Raw genomic sequence first — 20196 nt, forward strand, 5'->3', positions numbered from 1 at the left:
CACATGACATGATCCTGCCTACTGGCGTGTCTGTGATATGCCTCATGAAAAACAGACAATGCGTCAGCGTGCAGATTAGATTAGGATTATGTTATTTTGGGGGATTTCATTGAAAAAGTAATTGGGGGGGGGGGGGGGGGGGGTGAATCATCTCATGTGTCACTTCCTAGAAAATATTTTATCCAGGTGTGTTGCCTAAGTGACTACAATAGGAATAGACTGTACCTAATGGCATGGCATTTGTTGCATGGCATTTCATTGGCAATGAAAGCAGGTCATGCTTGAATATAAAAGCTCATGTCACTGGGAACAAGAAAGTCACAAAGATAAGCCTGCAGCTATGTTGGTTCATGTTTGCAAATATAATTATTTAGTTGTATTCAGCTCTGATTAGCTCCAACAGTCACTGATGCTCTAATGTTATGGCCTCTGATTCATGGGACACATTTTCTAGATATATTTTGTTGGACAAGATGAATGAAGATGAATACAGGTATGTATGTTATATATTTTATGTACAACATGCTTTGAAGGAAACTGAATAGTTAAAATAGCAAAAAGTATAGAAAAATACTTTCTCTCAGATCCTCCATCTTATTGTTTTCTTAAAGCTCAGCCAGTGATGAGAATTTGAAACTGCTGGCAGCAATCGAAACAGGTAATGTATTAATGCCTTGAAATATTTTAACTCTGTTCTATCACCGTAAAAATGAAAAGATACTTGAGTTTCCTCAGATTGCAACACTTGTAGAACCCACTTGAGGACCGCAGGACCCTTCTGAAGGTGCATCAGATATCCTAATCCAGGGGTATCAAATCCTGGTCCTGGGGTGCGTTTCCCAAAGCCAACTATGATCCCAAGTTCTGTCGTAACCAATAGAGTTCAATGGAACTTGCAACCATAGTTGGCCATCAATGCTTTTGGGAAATGCACCACTGGACGGAGTTTAGCTACAACTTGTCCCAACGTTCCTGTCTAGAAAATTCTACAGTAATTAAATATCCACTTATTTATCACAAGAGCTCTCTTTTTTGTAGTTTATTAGACCAAGGGCAGAGAGGCAACAAGTCAGCTGCCTAAGCATTCGGATGCAGCCCTTGATGACCTTGGTTCAAATGTGTTTAATGTGGCCTGGAGCAAAACTCTGCAGGACAGCAGCCCTCCAGGAGCAGGAATGCTCACCCCTGTCCTATTGTGCATTCAAGTCTCTCCCATAAGATGGTGTTATGATTCCTTAGAGTTCTTTCAGGAATGTGTGAGTTCTTATAAATTCCTCATAGAACTGCCCTTTTTGAAAGGGGGCCTAGAGGTTCTCAAGAGAGTTTCAACAATCGACAATCCCTAAAATGGGGGTACATTTCCATTTCTACAATGAGATTTTTCCACATTGATATACAGAAATGTTGATTGATCAAGCTGATACTGTACATGTGTTAAAGGAAACCTTGGTGTGGAACAAGGCCAATATGTCTATAATCTCTTCATGTATCCTGATCATAAGGTGATACTGCAGTCATCCATGAGCTCAGGCGATTTCCTTCAGCCTTTAGGGAAGTGGACAGTAGTGGACTTCTTCCACTCCACAGAGCCACCATGCAATCATCAGGGAAAGTACTAGAGTCAGTTCTGGGTGAGTCCTGGACCTGGATGGACACGGGTTGGATAAGTTGCTGGAAAACGAGACTGTGTCTAACATATAGGCTATGTTCACACTGTCCGTTTTTGGGATTGACAACTGCATTTACTTACAGGTATGAGTCTCGAAATATCCCGTTCAGACTGCAACTTACAGTGGCGTCTCGAATATTGTCTGTGTGAACGTGCAACGGGAGTCAAGCCTGTATTCTCTGACTAGTAACCATAGCGAAAGTGACCAAAGTAATATCAAAGATGGTGACGTCCAGAAAACTGAAAAATCGTATCACTTTTGACTCAAGAAGACAAATCGAGCCATGAGTTCATCTGTCAAATCTTTATTAACCGACAACAGCTTTTATATCTTGGTGGAGAGTTGCGCGTAGAACACAAAACTGACGGGAGCAGCTCCGGTGATGAACAGTGACTGAATCTAAAACCTTCAGATGACAGTTCATATCTCCATCGCTGTAAGTTACCGAAACCACACATGAAAACCCGCAACACAGGGTAGACATGTTTGTGCAGTGCAGAATGGCTCTCTCACACTGTAAGACGCAACAGACAACTAGTCCAGACCGGTTCCGTTCACACAAGCAAGGGTTTTCCAAGAATGCGTTTTTTTTTACAGGTGTGAATTCGGTTATAGAATTTGGTTGTCACTCCCGTAAATAACTGTGTGTGAACATAACCTTATTAAAGGGTTAGTTCACCCCAAAATTCTAATTATCTCAAGCCATCCTCGGTGTATATGACTTTATTCTTTCAGCCAATCAGACAATCGAAGTAATATTAAAACAAATCCTGGATCTTCCAAGCTTTATAATGGTAAATTATTGGCTAATTTTCATTTTTGGGTGAACTACTCTAAGGACTCAAATACAAAACTGACAACCGTATTCTGTTGCTGTTTGAAAATGTCCATATACTCTACATTCGGTTTTGATTATCGTTCAATCCATAGTCTCCAGCCATCTTGAGATTGAGGAAAAAGGTTGGAATGGAGAGACCGCCTTGACTTTAGCCGTTCAATCTGGACTGGAGGAGAACGTCAGGATCCTTCTTGAACATGGGGCACTACCACATAACCTCAACAGCAAAAAGGAGTCTCCCCTTCTGCTGGGTGAAGCACAACTTCATTGTTGATTTAGTTACCATGTTGATGGTACCTGCTTGTACTTTCCATAACAACTATAATAATCTTCTTTATTTTGTCCTAGCGGTAAGAATACGATCTTATCAAATGGTGTATGCTCTTACCACACATGGAGCTGTAGTGGATCAGGTTTGTTCGAAGAGGTGGACGGCACTGCATGAAGCAGCACGAGTGGGCTGCATTGACATCTTAATGTTGCTGCTGAGACGAGGCGGCCAAGTGTTACAGGAGTGACTCCATTGGGTGTAGCAGCAGAGTACGCCAATCTAGAAGTCCTCCAAGTGCTCATTGAATTAGGTGAGAACCTTTCATCTCGCAAATGAGACCAAGATTAACCATGGTATTGTTTAATCAGTTTTAATCCATTCATCTTGACAAGGAGCTGACGTGAATGCACAGTCTATTAAGGGCGAAAGTGTGTTGATGGATGCAGCTGGTTCTGGAAACCCTTACTGTGTGAACCTTCTGCTTCAAAATGGAGCCTCACCGAACCGTGTCAGTTTTACCAGGCATCTTCCTATACATCGTGCGGCCTTCGAGGGCCACTACCTGTAAGTCTACAATAAACTTTAATACATTAACGTAGTTGGGTCCTTCTTCAACTATTGGCACTTTTGGTCCATTGGAAACACTTTTTTTCACTCAGCTTTTTAACACGTTTATTTAACATCATTTAAAATTTTCACCAAAAGTGTAATTTCCACCTGATCTCAGATTATGTACCGTTTAATTGGCACATTTAAAAAAATATATATGTTTGGATATATTTGTCTTGAGGCTAGTTTTAAAGGCTAGCATTTTATGTATTATAAATACACACAATTAGAGAATATTTTCACACTTTGTGAATGACACAAAATGACAGTTTGACTGGAAATAACACACAAAAATATTCCTTTGTGATATTTACCTTGTTTTTCATCTTATTTTCCTTTTTATTTTTCTTCTGCACATAATTTTGGTAAATGAGCAAGAAAAAAAAAAACTTTATTAGGAGAAGAAATAGTAGCTGTGGTGGGAAAGTCGGAGCCCCCAAGAGGACATATTTCAACTGAAATGTAGTTTTTCCTCCCATGAAAAAAGTTCCTGAAATTGAAGAAACCCCCATTAACAGTCAAATGGCGCTTTTCCACTGCATGGTACGGTACGGTTCGGGAACGGCACGGCACGCTTTGGCGCTTTTCCACTGCATGGTACGGTACGGCTCGGTTCGGTACGGCTCACTTATGGCGCATTTCCACTGCATGGTATGGTACGGCACGGCTCGCTTCGGCTCGCTTTAAATGGTACCACCTCTGTTGAGGTTCCAAGCGTACCGTACCGATACTAAATGTGACGTGAAAACACTGCAGATCACTGATTGGTCAGACAGAATCGTCACTTCAGCGTCATTGTATTTGCTACACGAGACACTAAACCCGCTATATTTAAATAGCCAGACAACAGCCAACGCAGTAGCACCTGTTTTTAGAGTTTTTACTTGACAAAAAAAGTAACAAAAAATCACACAAGAAATGGCTGAATCGTGGTCAGTGGACGAGGTGCAGACGTTCCTCTCGTTGGTTGCCGAGGAGCGGAAGTAGCACAGCTCTTAGCCGCACACGGCTACCACCGGACCTACAACTTAACGATCAGTCCCACCCACTTTGAAGCGGTAGGCCTACTACCTGGAGTGGAAAAGCAACCAAGCTAAAGCGAACCGAACCGTGCCGTACCGAGTCAAATCGTTCCACGCAGTGGAAAAGCGAAGCGAGCCGAACCGCTCCGCGCCGCGTTGAACCGTACCGAGCCGAACCGAGCCGTAGCATGCAGTGGAAAAGCGCCAAAAGTAAAGGTGATCAAAACAAATTTACAGATGTGAACTTGCTTACCTGTATCATACCAATTCTATTTACAGTGTGTTAAAAATACTGCTATCAGTGACAAGCAAGAGAGCTATCATTGAGTCTGGCCAGAGTCCAGTACACTCAGCTGCAGATGGAGGTCATGTGCAGTGCCTACAGCTCCTGATAGACAGAGGTTTTGATGTGAACGCTCTACTCGACCGAACCATCTCCATCAATTACAACGACATGCGTAGGAGCGCCCTTTACTTTGCCGTCTCACATGGAGATTTGGCTTGCATCGAGATGCTGTTGAATGAAGGAGCCAAACCTGAGCTGGATCCCCTGCACTGCCTCCTAGTGGCAGTGAGAGCTGGGAGGTATGAGATTGTCAAGATGCTCCTCGCTAAGCAGGCGGATGTGAACTGTTACTTCACAGTGATCAGTGACACAATATTTCCCACATCTCTACAGTACTGCCTGAAGGATGAGAAGATGATGCGATTACTTCTAAATAATGGATATAATGTAGACAAATGTTTCCATTGTCACCATGATTACCATTTCAAAATGAAGTTTCCTTGGAAGGACATACATGCACATAAACCACGTTGTGTCATATGTGATGGAGAAGACAAAATATCTGTGAGTTTTGGGTCTGATTATAGACTACAAATCTTACAATAACAACATTTTGGCAAATAGTTCAGTTCCAAAGAATACACAGACGCTCCCAACGTATTCCAAATAGCAGCATAATTACCTTCAAAGATACTTTGATTTGGCCCAATCCTAAGAAAGCATCACGAAGGAAATCTTGAATGCTACATTAGTGCTTATTAGTGTACGGTATTATCTTAGCAACATGCTAACATCAAAATAAGCTCCAATGTCCTTTCTCCTGTCGCTGTCACTCGAGTTGCCTCAAAAACCACCTTAGCTGGGGGGTTGATGTGAAAAAAAATTCACACCAAAAAAAGGTGGAGCCCCAAAGTACACATACTTATTATGTAATCGCCACAGACCAATGGTTGTTTAAAGGTGTTTACCAGGCAAGCCATTCCAAAACAAACGTAATTTTGGCCTGATTTTGTTTGTTATGATGCTTCACTAGTTCGTTTTTGATTTAACTTGAAATATATATCGGGGCCTTAAAGTAACTAATTATGTTACTTGGTTACTTTTTATGGAAAGTAATGCATTACATTACTTTATTGTTACTTTTTCTCACGTCAGCTAGCTGCAGCTCGCAAATCAAATATGACAATCGCTGGCTGCAGACCACTAGGTTTTGGAACATGAATTAACTTGATTTATTTATTTAGTAATACTTAACAAAAAGGTTTGATTTGTTGACATTAGTTAATGCATTAGGTATCACAGAATAACAACGAAAAAAAAAACCCTCTTATGGAATTTCAACATATACAAGTAGTAGTATAAATTAAAATGAGTTCATGCATAATGAACAAACAAGTTCACAAATCAACAATAGTATATTTAGAAATAAACATTAACCTATAATAATAAATGCTGTAAAATTGTTGTTCAGTTTTAGTTTAAGATGCCCAATTCGTTAACTAACTGAACCTTATTGTAAAGTGGTACCATTTATTTTATAACACTAAATTGTTAATATTACCTTTACAATGCTTCATAGGAGACACAACTTCACTTGTTTATGTTGCCTTTACATCACAGTTCTGTGACTTCATAAGTTTGTGCTGCCTGGTTGATCTGTCTGGACGAGTGGTACTGATCCTGCTGGACTACGTCAACCACGTCCCCATCTGTTCACATCTAAGATGTATCCTGGAGAAACAAAAGGAGTGGGCAGAGATATGCACCATCTTGAGTGAGTTCACTGGGTTCGCATTCAATCATTTATTTAGTTTAGCCCGTCTTTCTTGACATATGGAAGTCGCATTCTGGGTCATATGAAGAAACTTAAACTTACAGCTCATAGTCCCAAAATGGATAAATGCATGTTAGACGATAGTACCCGTTATATCACTTTTCTAGAAACAGATCAATGGTTCTCTAGTCTCGGGGAATGCAGACTAATAGCTTTTGAATTTGTTTCAGACAACCCACGATCCCTGAAGCACCTCTGTCGTCTGGAAATCAGAAAAACATTGACCGTTAAAAGACTCCGTAATACCATAATAATGGATTCCTTTCCACCGCCGATTAGAAATTACCTGCTGTACAAAGAATATGAACTGACATTGTCAGTTATATAAATTATTAAATTGATATAAAAAAAGTGTTTTCCCACAATAACTATTTGAATATCAAGTTCCTCTTTCCATATAGAGTAATTTATGGATTAGGTTTTAAAACACACATTTTGTGTTTTTATTTCATAATATTAATTGTGATCATGCTACATATCTTGAGATTGATCTTGCAACTGTCTGGGATATTAAATAAAATGTATTTTCACTCATACGTCAGTGCCAGTGTATTATCATCAAGCATGTTGCTGTCATTTATTCTTTGTTTTAGCAGCTAAACTCGGCTTTTGAGGCAGAACAAAACTCTATTTTTGTTCTCCATCCATTATCATTATCCATCATCCTACTCTTTCCATTTTTATCCTCTAATTTTTTTTTACACCCTCCATTTCTCATAGACCATACAGTCATAATCACCAACCTTGTAATTTCACGAGGCTATTCGTTTATAAACATCTTTATGCTGTTAATTTGTAAACTCTCATTTATATTTATGTTCACATTCGTAGTTATTCTTTCATAATCCAACCAGTTTTCACTCCTTTATTCATTCCTTTTGAGCATGTACACCGAAAACCAGTACATTGCCCAAGGCCTGTAAAAGATTAAATATTAAGACAATTTGAAGCATTTTTTTTTCAAAGTTTCTTCGAGCCACTGTATAAGACTTTCCAAGATTCCTTCTCTAGTTATTCATTGAACACATGGTGGTTACAATGCAGTGACTCTGGGATTTCCCCAGCTGCAAAGTTATGCCTGCACTGTATACAATATATATCAGTAGCTGCACTCTGTACGGGCCAATTACTTTTACAGAAGGCTGTAAAAATGGCCTGAAGACTGTATGCAGAAGTTGAAAAGTAGTTGAATTGCCATAATTGGTATTTGGTGTATTAAAATAAAACAAGGTAATTCATAAATTATTAATTTCAGCCATAAAATCTAATTACAGGTGCACCTGTTTAAAAAAATATTTTAATGCACATATAAAAAAAAAAAAAATCAAGTGACCATGTGGTTATTTGTCAGTTGACTGTGTGCATGGCAAAGACCAGAGCAGGTGAACGCCAAATTTAGATGCATGTCTGTTGCTGTTTTGGGCCTGGAAAGGGGGGCTCTCAAGTTCAGATTGGGTGCAGCTGAAGTACTGGCACAGCAGTGCGAGACGCGTGATTTCACAGGAACTGTATTTCATAAGGTGAGATTAGAGCCTTTGTTTACCGTTCGGTGAAGCGTGAATGATTCATTAGAAGTGGTGGACGAAGTGTCGGTTGTGCATGCCCTAGTTCAGCATTTCTTTGAAACGAACGCAAAGTTCGATTCTAGCTGTGTATAAATGTTCAAGTCCTCCTGTGAGAAGTAAAAATGTAAATGTTTCTGTGAAAACAACTCCCTTGAAACAGGCAGACGAATCGAATTCCTTTTAACTACAGCAGAAGCGTCTTTCTGGAAACTGACTGCTCACTTCAACCTTTCTATTATATGGCTAAAGTGTCAAATGAAAGCATTCTGAGAATTTCTTTTTGGTTTAAAACAATATACTTGACATCAAAGATGACTTATAACACATAACCAGAACAATACAAGTACGAACATTCTATAACTCTGCACGTGTTCACATAAACGCTTTTATTTACTTCCAGGACAATGGATGGATCAGATGAGGAAGATGAGCTTCTTGACGCTGCAATCCAACTGAGCATTCAGGAATCGTGGAAAGACATCGCCTCCCTCGGAAGGTGTGATGTTCACATAAGAAGTTGGCTTTTGGAATCTTGAAATAAAAGCAAATATCTTAGAAAATGTTATTACCAACTACTTTTTCTATCCTGCACATAAATCCAGTGTGGAACATCAAAAGATCTTGGATGCAATATTCCGAGGTGAAATTTCCCTCCAGAATGTATGCTTGCTGTAATTCGATTAGGCTGAGTGGAAAATACACATCTAAAAGTACATTTTATTTTGGCGAATTATAATTAGCTGCGTTGCTAAGTGCAAGGTCATTTCATCTGGCCCCACAGGAGACCTCTTTGCTCTGCAGGAGCTGTCCGATTACCCTGCCGCATTCACTGAGATGGATACCAAGGGGTGGTACCCAATTCATAGGGCTGCTGTCCAGCAGTCTGTGCAGGTGCTGGAGATGGTACTTTATGGTGAGCTAGAGTAGAAAGTCCACTGCTGTAGTTTTCAACTTATATACATTTCAATAAACAATAATAAAAAAAAAAAAAATGTTTTTAGACACATTATCGCAAGTTAAGGTCATTGCACACTTGTATTCGTGATTCGGTGGCTTCGATTGTCAAAACACCATTCAAAATGCTTGCTACGGATGTGAAAAACGCAGAAAATCGAACCCGATCCTAATTTTTTTATGACGGACGAAAGTTTCGGACTCGAATTTCGGACTCAGTGTGCAGGGGCCTTTACTCTGACCATTTTTGCTTTGCCAGTGAAAATATTTCCAAACAAAGCCACAGAATCAACCGTTGCATGTTTTGGAGCAACATCTAGGATACGTCTACATTAATTCGGACAAATAAAAATTGTATTTTCTTTTTAAAATGCCTTCTGTCCACACTAGCGTTTTCAAGCATATTCCAAAAGTTTCTCGTCCACACTGAAACACTGGAAAACGCTAAAATAATCGAACTGCGTATGAGTACGACGTAATAAAAGCTCAATGAGGTGATACCGAGAGACCAGGCATAATAAAGTTCTCACGTTATTCTTCTAGCACAATCATTTTATTAGCAAAATATCCCACCATTTACTGGTGCGTCCAGGTTGCACTCAATAGCCCTTCCATGTACAGTCTTAAACACCTCAATGAATGTTTACAGGAAGTAAAGTCAATTTTGCGAGTAAATTAATCTTTGCAGGAACATAATATGAAGATTCATAAAAAGTTATATTTATCTTTAGCAACACTGTGAAAGTGAACAACACATAGCAGGAACATACCGGTATGAACGTGGCTTTCTATTGGTACAATTTGTGTAATATTACTAAAAATGCATTATCGTTTTCAGATACTGTACCTCCATTTTCACAGTTCATGGCCACATTTACACTCCAGGTCTTGATGCCCAATTCCAATTTGCTGACTATATCCAATCCAAAAGACCAACTTACGTCTTTTAAAAGTGACCCATACAGTATCTAATATTTGCATTTTCACTACCCTTGGTGAAGCAACCCAAGTTAGATGTTCAGTTCGTTTTTTTCCCTAACTGACGCCTGTTAACCGATCATTAACTGGTGGTAACCGACAAGATGTTAAATACCATGTTAAAATAGAATTAAATTAAATTAGAATGGATAAGTCTGGATCTGTGACCCTTTCAAAATAACACAATTAGTTGTACAGGGGTTTAGTTTTACATGCATGTGCAAATAGCAGCATAAACACAACATCGGTATACATTGTCAAGCACCTGTAGCACTTCCGCGAATGGAGAAAAACAGAATAAAACTAAGGAATAAAAACTTGAAATATATTTTACTTAAATAATTATCAGATTAACAAAACAAAATAATTTTTTTTGACAAATAGGCTATATGCAGAGTTTAATTTTTGTGACGCGCTCGAAAGGAAACCAAGATGGCAGAAAGCGGCATTCTGTTTATTTTCTTTATTTTACAAAAGCACAATGTTATTTTTGTGACTGTACACAAATGAAAGTAAAGCCTTTAGGAGTTTCCAATTATTAGTATGACCATGATGATGAGTGATGAGTATTTTAAATTGTAGCTGTTATAAGTAGGCAAGTGATCGCGCCGGCGTCTCACGCCCACACACATAAATTCTAGCAGTTGAGTTCTGAATACCGTTAAATTAAAAAGTTTTGCCGTGCAGTGAGGGGAACTAACAGCATATAGCTATGTTGTTTGTAAACATTTCTATTTATTTACCTGTAGCCTTTACATTCTGAATGTAATATCTTAATAAAATGTGATTTATATACAACTTGAGTTGACGTCATTCACCACCGTGGCTTTTTCTATATTATACAACTCACATTGACATGGGAATATACGATCTGTCCGCTTACACGGCAGATGTAAAAGCATGTATCTGATTCATATCAGATTTATTTCCACATATGAATGAGGCCTGAAACTAGGGTGACCACCATCAGACAAACCAAATGTGGGACGATTACTAAGTTTGTGTGGGACAATGTGGGACATGTTACCAACACTAAAAAATAACCTGAAACTGTTATATAATGTAAAGATTATATAATATAATCTAACTTAATAAAAACATTTGTATTCTGCCTTTCAGCTGATTAAAATAATTTGTTCTTTAGTCCCTTCCAGAAAACACCATTACATTACAATGTAACATAACATGTCTTTATTTTACATGTCATTTAAGTTCAACATCACTGAGCCCAATAGCAGCAGGCATCATGCAGATAACTATTTTTGAAACAGTTCTGACCAAGTCCAACTAAAATCCAACAAAATAAATAAAGATCAAATAAAATAAAAAACAACATAAAATTAGTTAATTGACAGTCTTATATATTAAGAATCTATTAAACCAAAAACTTTTATATTTTTAGAAAGGATGTGAATTAGAACAACCACAGCAGGCAATAAGTTCTAACTCTGTTAAATTCACATTTTAATTGACCGAATTATCCATTTGTTTTCTGACAGGGAACACATGGAACGAATCACCGCTCCACATTTTGATTGACAGCCGCCACAACCTACCAGTGACCGTGTTTACTCCTTTCATTTCAACCATTGGATAGGATTTTAAAAACGGCTTTTGTATTTGCACTTCTGACGAAGCGCTGTTAAATATAGGTGAAAAACTACGCCACAAAAACAATAAATAAAATGCTTTCTTAAAAAGGCAAAAGATCGCATGCACGTTTTCTTAATATGATCATTAAAAACCAACAGACTGATGGAAATGCGGGACATTTTCTCAATATGCGACGTGCGGGACAAGGGGTGAAAATGCTGTGCGGTACAACGCAAAGCGGGACGGGTGGTCACCCTACCTGAAACTGAGAATATCGGAATCCATGTACTTTTTTACTGCTTACATGTTAACAGGTCATATCCGATCTGTGCCACATTAGAATCGGAATTGGGTCACTTGAACCATGCAATGTAAATGCAGCCAAAAACAGCTTTTTCAAATGTATACACTTGGGAGAGCATCTACAAAAAGCTCAGTTTTAGCAGGCCAAAAATGCGGACTCAGTGTGGATGGAAGGCAAAACTTAAAGGTTAAAGATGCGTTAGTTTTGACGTAGCCTGAATTGGTTGAGTAAATGATTCAATGACTCACTCATAAGTCGTTCCTGAATTAATAATATTTTTTGAACAAATGAATGATTCAGCAACTCATTGACAATGACGTTACTGAATTAACAAAAAAGCAAGTTTCAAGTTCAAGTTTTAAGTCAGACATATTCATATACTCAGTGGTTTGGTTGAAAAGCTTCTTACAGGTTGAGTTTAGAGGAGGAAACCGCAAATGGAGAGACACCACTGATTTTGGCGACTCAAGCTGGGCTGGTGGAGATTGTTAGGACTCTGCTTGAGCATGGAGCTTCACCTAATAGGATCAACAGCAAAAATGAATCGCCTTTATTATTGGGTAGGTTCTTATTTGAAATTTCTATAATGTCTTTAGTGCATTTGTAATAAGTTCCTGTTTTGTTTTTGAGCTGTAAGAACAGACTCATTTGAAATCGCCTTTACACTTATATCACGAGGAGCATCGGTGAACCAAGCATGCCCTAAAAATTGGACGGCCATTCATGAGGCAGCCAAGGTGGGCTGTACCGACATACTTGCGCTCATGCTGCAACATGGAGGAAACGTTTCGGAGACAGATGAGAATGGAGTGACGCCCATGGGAATTGCCGCAGAGTACGCACAAGCAGAAGCGCTGGACATCCTTATTCACTACGGTAATACTGGTATTTCTAAGAAAAAAAACAGAAGATGTTATTAGATATTCACAAAGGAAGAATGCAGTTACACCATTATACATATAACTTAAACCGTTGAACTAACAGAATGATGTCCTCCACACCAACAGGTGGAGATGTTAATTTTCAGGCACCAAATGGAGATAGTGTGCTATTTGACGCTGCTGGTTCTGGGAATCCTGACTGCATTGAGCTTTTACTTCAACATGGGGCCGATCCTAATGTCGCTAGTCTTTCCTTGCAGCTTCCCATCCACTGTGCAGCATACAAAGGGCATTACCTGTAAGTTCAAAGAAATATGCTACCACTTTGCTAGTTATGTCCCCCCTGATCTCGAACTAAAGTTATATTGAACTTTGGAACTGGAAGCCGACTAGAGACAGGACTAGCATTGGATGTTATGTCTGAAGACAACAAATCTAATCAGAATTCAATACATTTCACTGTATATATTTCTGCTTACCACTAGAGATTTTGACCTCTAACCGAGTGGATCTCAACTCTGGCCCTAGAGTTCCACTTTCCTGTAGAGTTTAGCTCCAACCCTGATCAAACTCACCTGCCTGTATCTTTCTAGTAATCCTGAAGAGCTTGATTAGCTTGTTCATGTGTGTTTGATTAGGGTTGGGCTTAGCTCTGCAAGAAAGTGGATCTCAAAGGCCAGAATCGAGAACCGCTGCGCTACCCCCATGTATTAAATGTTGATGAGTAACTGTCCCACCATTTTAATTTTCTTCTGATTTTTTTTAAAATCAAGTTGTACAATCTCTTTCCAGTGCCTTGAGAATGTTAATCCCAGTAACCACAAAGAGAGCACTCAATCTCTCAGGCCAGAGTCCAATTCATGCAGCTGCAGATGGAGGCTATGTCCGATGTCTGGAGCTCCTGGTGGACAAAGGTTTCGACGTCAATGCTCTTCTAGACACGCATATTTCTGATAACTATGGGGACATGCGAAAGACCGCCTTGTACTTTGCGGTCTCCAATGGAGATGTGACCGGCACCCAGTTACTGTTAAATGCTGGAGCCAAAACGGACCTGGATCCTCTGCGCTGCCTCCTAGTGGCGGTAAGAGCTGGGAGGTACGAGATTGTCAGGATTCTCCTAGCCAGCCAAGCAGATGTGAACTGTTACTTCACAGAGATCAACGACACAGTGTTTCCCACTGCCTTACAATACTGCCTGAGGGATGAGATGATGATGCGAATGCTGTTAAATGGTGGTTATGATGCCGAAAAATGCTTCTGTTGTCCTCACGATACAACATGGGGTCACTCCTCAGAACACACCAGTGAGAAGATTCCAGTAAGTGCACCACTAATGTCTCTGTTCCAAAACCTACCAAGTTGCCAATGTATGCGCACTCCAAACGTTTGTTCCAAAAGTAAAAAGTTCAAATCAACCCAAAATTTTTCCAATATTTGTATTTTTATACTACTAAATGTGATTTGGGAAATTAACAAGCAGTTGAGTAACAAAGCACTTCACTAGGTTGTGGAACAGAGCTGATGTATTTTAAGCTAACTTACCTCTGATGGAAATTTGTTTTCATCTGTATATGTGGCCTATATATCTTTACTTCTGTCTCTATCTTCTGTCGCATGTAGTTATGTGATTTCATCAGCGTCTCTTGGCTAGTACAGTTCTCTGCAAGAGCTGTGCTGGTTCTCCTCGACTATGTCAATCAAGTTTCCATTTGCTCCAAGCTGAAAATGATTCTAAAGAAGCATAAAGAGTGGGCTCAAATTACAGAAATGTTGGGTGAGTAGTATAAATAGTTCTAGCATGGACACTTAAACTACACTTACAACAATATGAATCTATAGCATTAGATAACAAAACTCAATTTTTTTTAATGGATGTATTCCCAGGGAGTCCTCGTTCACTGCAACACCTATGCAGACTAGTCATCAGGAGAGAGATGACCCCACGAAGGCTGGGCGACCCAAAGTTCATAAACTCGGGTCCTTTCCCACCAGGACTGAAAAGCTACTTAATGTACAAAGAATATGATTTGTATGGAAGAATCATATGTCAGGAGTGATGGTCTCTTCTCAAGGTAAACGTTGAGGAGGAAGCACTTTGAATGTTATTCAGAAATGAACAAGGTTGACATGACCAGATCTTTCGCTAGTTGTCCATCATGAGATCAAACACACTTCAAAGTGTGAGTGTTAAACGTTAACACTTAACACTACAACGTGAATTTTGCATCACTTCAAAATGACTTCAAAATGCCTCCGAAGGAATGTCTTGGTGCTGTTTGTGCAATAAAATAATGTACTAAATGTTGACAAAAACATGTTTATATCAGATAAAAATAAAAGGGTTGATGCCCGTTCTATGAATTCAATTTTGTGCCACATACAAGTGTAGTTTATTGTGTCTATGACATTGACCATGTGATTACATGCATCAGTACTGCTAAACTGTGGTTCTAGAATGACCTGCATAACCACAATTGAAGTAACTAAAGCAGGTCATATCTATTTATAGCTTTATGCCCTTTTAACATCAACAAGCATGTTCGGCAACCTCTCAAAGTGAAACCTTTGACTTATGTATTATCACAATCTCATCACCCAACCTTGGGATAAACTATCAGAAACATTAGACATATTTGTAGTTTATGGTGTACTTATCTGTCCCTGTTCAAGTACATGTGATCATTTCATCCGACAAAGATGGTTGTGATAACTTTTTGAAAAGTGTAACCAAATCATGACAGTGCAATGTTTGTTGGTTCTTTGGCTCCGGAGGTCATGAACTGTCTAGCTTACTATGCCATGAATGGTTATCAAAAAGTCGCAATATTGGACAATGATAACTTTCATGAAATCAGTTCATTTTCTGAAGAGAATCTGGGAAAAGTACTTACTGCACAAATAGGTAGACCAGACCTTTTAAATAGGAACAGATACTGATCTAATGTGGAAAATCTCCTAAAATGACCCTTATGCATGAGACAACCCTCCTTGGCATGTTCATCATAACATCAACAGATTTAATAAAACAAACTTAACATTGGTATTATTATTATTACATGGAATCAGACTTTGGTTTTCAAAGGACTTTCAAAAACGTGGACTTGGCTTTAAATTCTAGCACTGTTCAAAAAAACAAGTCAGCATTTGGGAGACTATGTACAGCAATATATTCACAATTCAAAAAGTAATTTATGATTATTGGTTAAATCGAGTGTGCAATTGGGGTGAAAAAAAAGTTGGACTGACATAAGAAAAACAAAACTGTAAAAATCAGAAATGTTTCCATTTTATTTGAACATATGAAAATGCCCCAGGCTAGAACAAAATGAAAAATGTCAATTCAAATGGGATTTTTGCCAAAACACAAATGTCAAACATTAAACGCATATATAATATAGAGAACAAAAAAATATTTTGACACCACACCTGTATGTGCTTATCTAGCATTTAACTTCGAAACAATTGGCATTAATGGGTACTTAACACAAATTAGATTACTTTTAGTGGTCTCCTTAAAGGGGTAGCTCCTATGTTGTTTTTGGCCAACAGTTGACACGTCTCGCCACTACAAAATGAACTCAAATTCTTCATGTAAGCTAATCTTGGTGTCCCCATGGATAGGCACCATCATATGCAGATACTCTGTTCTGCACCCTCCTCCCCTTAAGTTCCTCCACCAGCTTCCCAGATTAGACAAACAGTGCATCTAACCCACACACAAACTCACACTAATCCCAGATACAAGTCAGAGTAAGAGTTCATGCACACAAAGGAGACATCGGGTTACAAGAATGAGCAACTTTGGGTACCGAAAAGAGCTTGGAAAGTATGAGGACATAGATGAAGATGAACTTCTGGCCTCCCTGACCAGCGAGGAGCTCCAGGAGCTGGAGAAGGTTATGGCTGAAATGGAGCCGGATGAGAACATACCCACTGGGCAAAGGCAGGAGGACCAGACGGCCAAGCGGCCAACGGGCACTTTTTGCAGAGAAGCTCTGCTGAAGTACTGGGAGGACGAGACTCACATATTGCTAGAGGTAGGGTCTGAATGCAGCAATTGAATAATATGTTTAAACTGAGGTACCGGTTAAATTTTTTTTTTTAAATGTTTGGTCAGTACCCTTTGTGGGGTGCTGACCAAGTGACAAGTTGTGCACACACCTAACGGTACTATTTGAGGTATTCTGAGAGAGTATCCGCATCCGCAAAACATAAAATTATGTCTATATTTGTGTAGGAGTCAAAATAGACTTTCTTAATGGGAACTCAAGAAGTTGCATTTCTATGGGAGGTCTCCACTAGCAGGGTCCCAGCTCGGGATGAGAAAATCTGCAGCTTCATAATAGGATTAAGAATGAGTATAAGTATCTGTGAGTTGTCCACTGAGGCCAGGCGTGTCCTCAATTCTGCTCCTGAAGGGTAGACATTAAATACCTGGTTCAGGCGTATAAAAAAAAAAAAAAAAAAACTCCACGGGAAAGTACCTTCAAGGAGCAGGATTGGACATCACTGTATTAGTGTTACAGTTAAGTCAGGACTGTCAAACTTAGCTCCTGAGTGTAGCTCACACCTTGTTATAAGTGGTGATTTGTGGGATAATTAGGATTAGCTTAAGAACAGTGGAACTCAATGAGCAGTTCATAATTTGAAATATAGATATAACTGCCATAAAACATTCAAATTTTAGTTTCTTTAATGAGAGTACCAAAAACTGTAAGTGCAACATTGCCTCCATAAAACATAGCTATTGCTTGTGCAGTTGTCTCAGCTGTTGACAGTCTTTCTTAATTAAGACTCATTGCTTGAGTTATGCCAGTGCTCAACCTTGTTTTCCTTTCTATGGTGACACAGGACAGCATGGATGAGTGCCAGACAGATAAGAGCGAACAGGAATGTGGCAGTGAAGAGCCTGAGGATAATGAAGAGGAGGGAGAGCAACAAAATAAGGGGTTTATAAAGGGGGGTGATGGGGAGAAAAAAGTTAGGTCAAGCAATTGGAACTTTGTGGACTTGGATTGCAAGGGGAATGGCATTAGTGGTCGAAAGCCTAATGGCATCCATGAAGGTGACCTCCACCATCACATTTCTCCAGATAGGCCAAGTAGTAATCCCACTGATATTGATAAGACCTTGGAGAACATCTTGAGTAATGACACCTCCTTGAGTGAAGTCAACCTAAACAACATCGAGAACATATCCCAGGGGGTTTTAGTGAGTTTTGCTAATGCCTTAATCTCAAACACTCACGTTGAGGTTTTCAGCATTGCCAACACCCACGCGGATGACCAAGTAGCTTTGGCCTTGGCCAAAATGCTGAAGGAGAACTGCAGCATCACCAACCTTAATGTTGAGTCTAACTTCATTTCAGGCAAAGGTATCCTGGCTTTGATTGGGTCACTTCAGTACAACACCACACTGGTGGAGCTCCGATTCCACAACCAGCGGCATATCTGTGGAGGCCAAGTGGAGATGGAGATGGTGAAATTGCTGAGGAAAAACAACACCCTGTTGAAACTAGGCTACCACTTTGACTTACCTGGCCCACGGATGAGCGCAACTGGCATTTTAACTCGCAACCAGGACAGCCAGAGGCAAAAGCGGCTACAGCAAAGGAAAGAGCAAGACAATTTGGAAAGAAGTGAAGAACAATCAAAGACATGGGACACTATGGACAACACGCAGTCTTTTCATTTCCACACTTCGACAGACAAGGACACTACGCTAATGAAGCAGAACTTGGTCTCTTCTCATTTACCACAACAACATCACAGGCAGCCAAATAGTGTGAAGAATGTGCCGACTAGGAAAATTGCTGAAATGGTCAAGCAACAAGAAGAAACAGCAATGGATAGTGTAGGTCAAAACCAGGCTAATACAAATAAAGGGGACAAACTCACAGGGGACAAACATAGCAAGAACATTCAAGATGAAAATATATTACCTTTGAGAAGAAAAGATGACAGAAATAATCTGGGAGGCGCCCAGGGGTCACGTGATGATCTACTGGCAGACATTCGTGGCAGCAGCATTGGTACACTACGAAGGGTAAGGCTCATCGAGGCTCCTTGTTTTATTTAGTTTATGTTACGTTGTTGTGACATCTGGATACATACATTACATGCCTACACTTTACTCTACACCACTGATCTGACTGACGCCATGTTCGCACTTGTTTTGGTTTAGTTTTGGTTCTTCTCTGGTAATAAACATTGCGGTAAAAGTAACAGCAATGTGTGTCCCTTTTTTGTTGCGGCCTTTTTTGGAGCCAGGTCGTAACAAATGGGTTACGACCATGTTTAACATTTGTCCAGGACATGGAGAAGCCAAGCCTTAAAAACACAGTACCCAAATATATTGCAATATAGCTGGACAGAATAGGAACTTTCAAACTAAGGGTGTGGTGAGCACCAACCCTGCCAAATCAGGTATCTTGGAAATTAATTACAAGAATTTAAGCAATAATTACATTTTATACCAAGAACTGAATGATTCATTCAGTGTTTGTCCTGGCTGAGATAATTTAAGTTACTATGAAATCATTAGCCAGGCAGTGGAAAACACTTCTATCAGTAAGTCAATTCCAGTTCAAATTTAATAGATGGACATTTTTCTGTTGTTATATACATGCCAATCTTTTTTTTTATTTGAGGGTTTCAAAACAAGTGCTTATTTTTATTTTATGCCAAAATGAAAATGTTGTCATCTATTTACGCTCTTGCCATTTCATACCTGTATGACTTCAAAATAAAAGTCAAAGGTGTCTATAGTGTGTACCACAGAAGAAAAACACAAGTTTGGAGTTTATTTTTGGGAGAACTAGTCCTGGTTCTGTTTTCTGTAATATATTTGATGGTTGTAACATTAAAATGACCAGCATTTTCTTTTTTTTCTTGCAGGTCACCAATCATCATTGTTCCTGAGGTATGATACAGCTCTGATCAAATGAATCTATATATAACACAGATGAAAACTTTTGTTCTCTTTTCCAGTGTTGAAATTGACCTAGTTTTTTTTATATACATACATATTTAATAATAGCATATTTCCAAATTTCTTTTCACCAACAAAATATTATGCTCAATAAGTACAGTTTGGACAGCTGCTTTATAACTTACATCATATGGTAAAACTCAAAAAAGAAAATAGTTGACACTTCAATAACTTTGAATAGTTGAAAGCTCATTCCCATAATTTCGATTCCAACGGATCAGTCATGCAACTAGTTGGTTCATTCAACGGATCAGTCATGCAACTAGTTGGTTCATTCAACGGATCAGTCATGCAACTAGTTGGTTCATTCTGTTTGATTTGATCAAATAAATTTAGCCAAAGAAAAAAGATGTACAGACACACAAGTATTTATAAGATGGCAACGCTAAAAGGTAAAA

General features: G+C 39.1%; 2 protein-coding genes across 2 annotated transcripts; both read left to right on the forward strand.

Moving 5' to 3' along the window:
• Positions 1–148: 148 nt before the first annotated feature.
• Positions 149–20064, forward strand: asb15a (ankyrin repeat and SOCS box containing 15a). The gene is given in 22 exon segments (XM_079604396.1): positions 149–324; positions 453–493; positions 612–658; positions 1503–1631; positions 2601–2759; positions 2857–3012; positions 3015–3089; positions 3172–3343; positions 4690–5260; positions 6317–6470; positions 6701–6856; positions 7963–8050; positions 8496–8591; positions 8698–8735; positions 8877–9008; positions 12326–12484; positions 12555–12800; positions 12932–13103; positions 13598–14126; positions 14429–14582; positions 14693–14880; positions 19705–20064. Coding segments are annotated over 21 exon segments (3474 nt in total). The 5' UTR covers positions 149–297; the 3' UTR covers positions 14866–14880; positions 19705–20064.
• lmod2a (leiomodin 2 (cardiac) a) lies at positions 16210–19728 on the forward strand (the record flags this gene model as incomplete). The annotated part of the gene is made up of 3 exons (XM_079604397.1): positions 16210–16845; positions 17660–18853; positions 19705–19728. The coding sequence occupies exons 1-3, from the start codon at positions 16600–16602 to the stop codon at positions 19726–19728; spliced, it is 1464 nt and encodes a 487-aa protein (XP_079460523.1). The 5' UTR covers positions 16210–16599.
• Positions 20065–20196: the final 132 nt, after the last annotated feature.

The sequence above is a fragment of the Phoxinus phoxinus genome (assembly GCF_949152265.1).
Source record: "Phoxinus phoxinus genome assembly, chromosome: 25".
Lineage (NCBI taxonomy): Eukaryota > Metazoa > Chordata > Actinopteri > Cypriniformes > Leuciscidae > Phoxinus > Phoxinus phoxinus.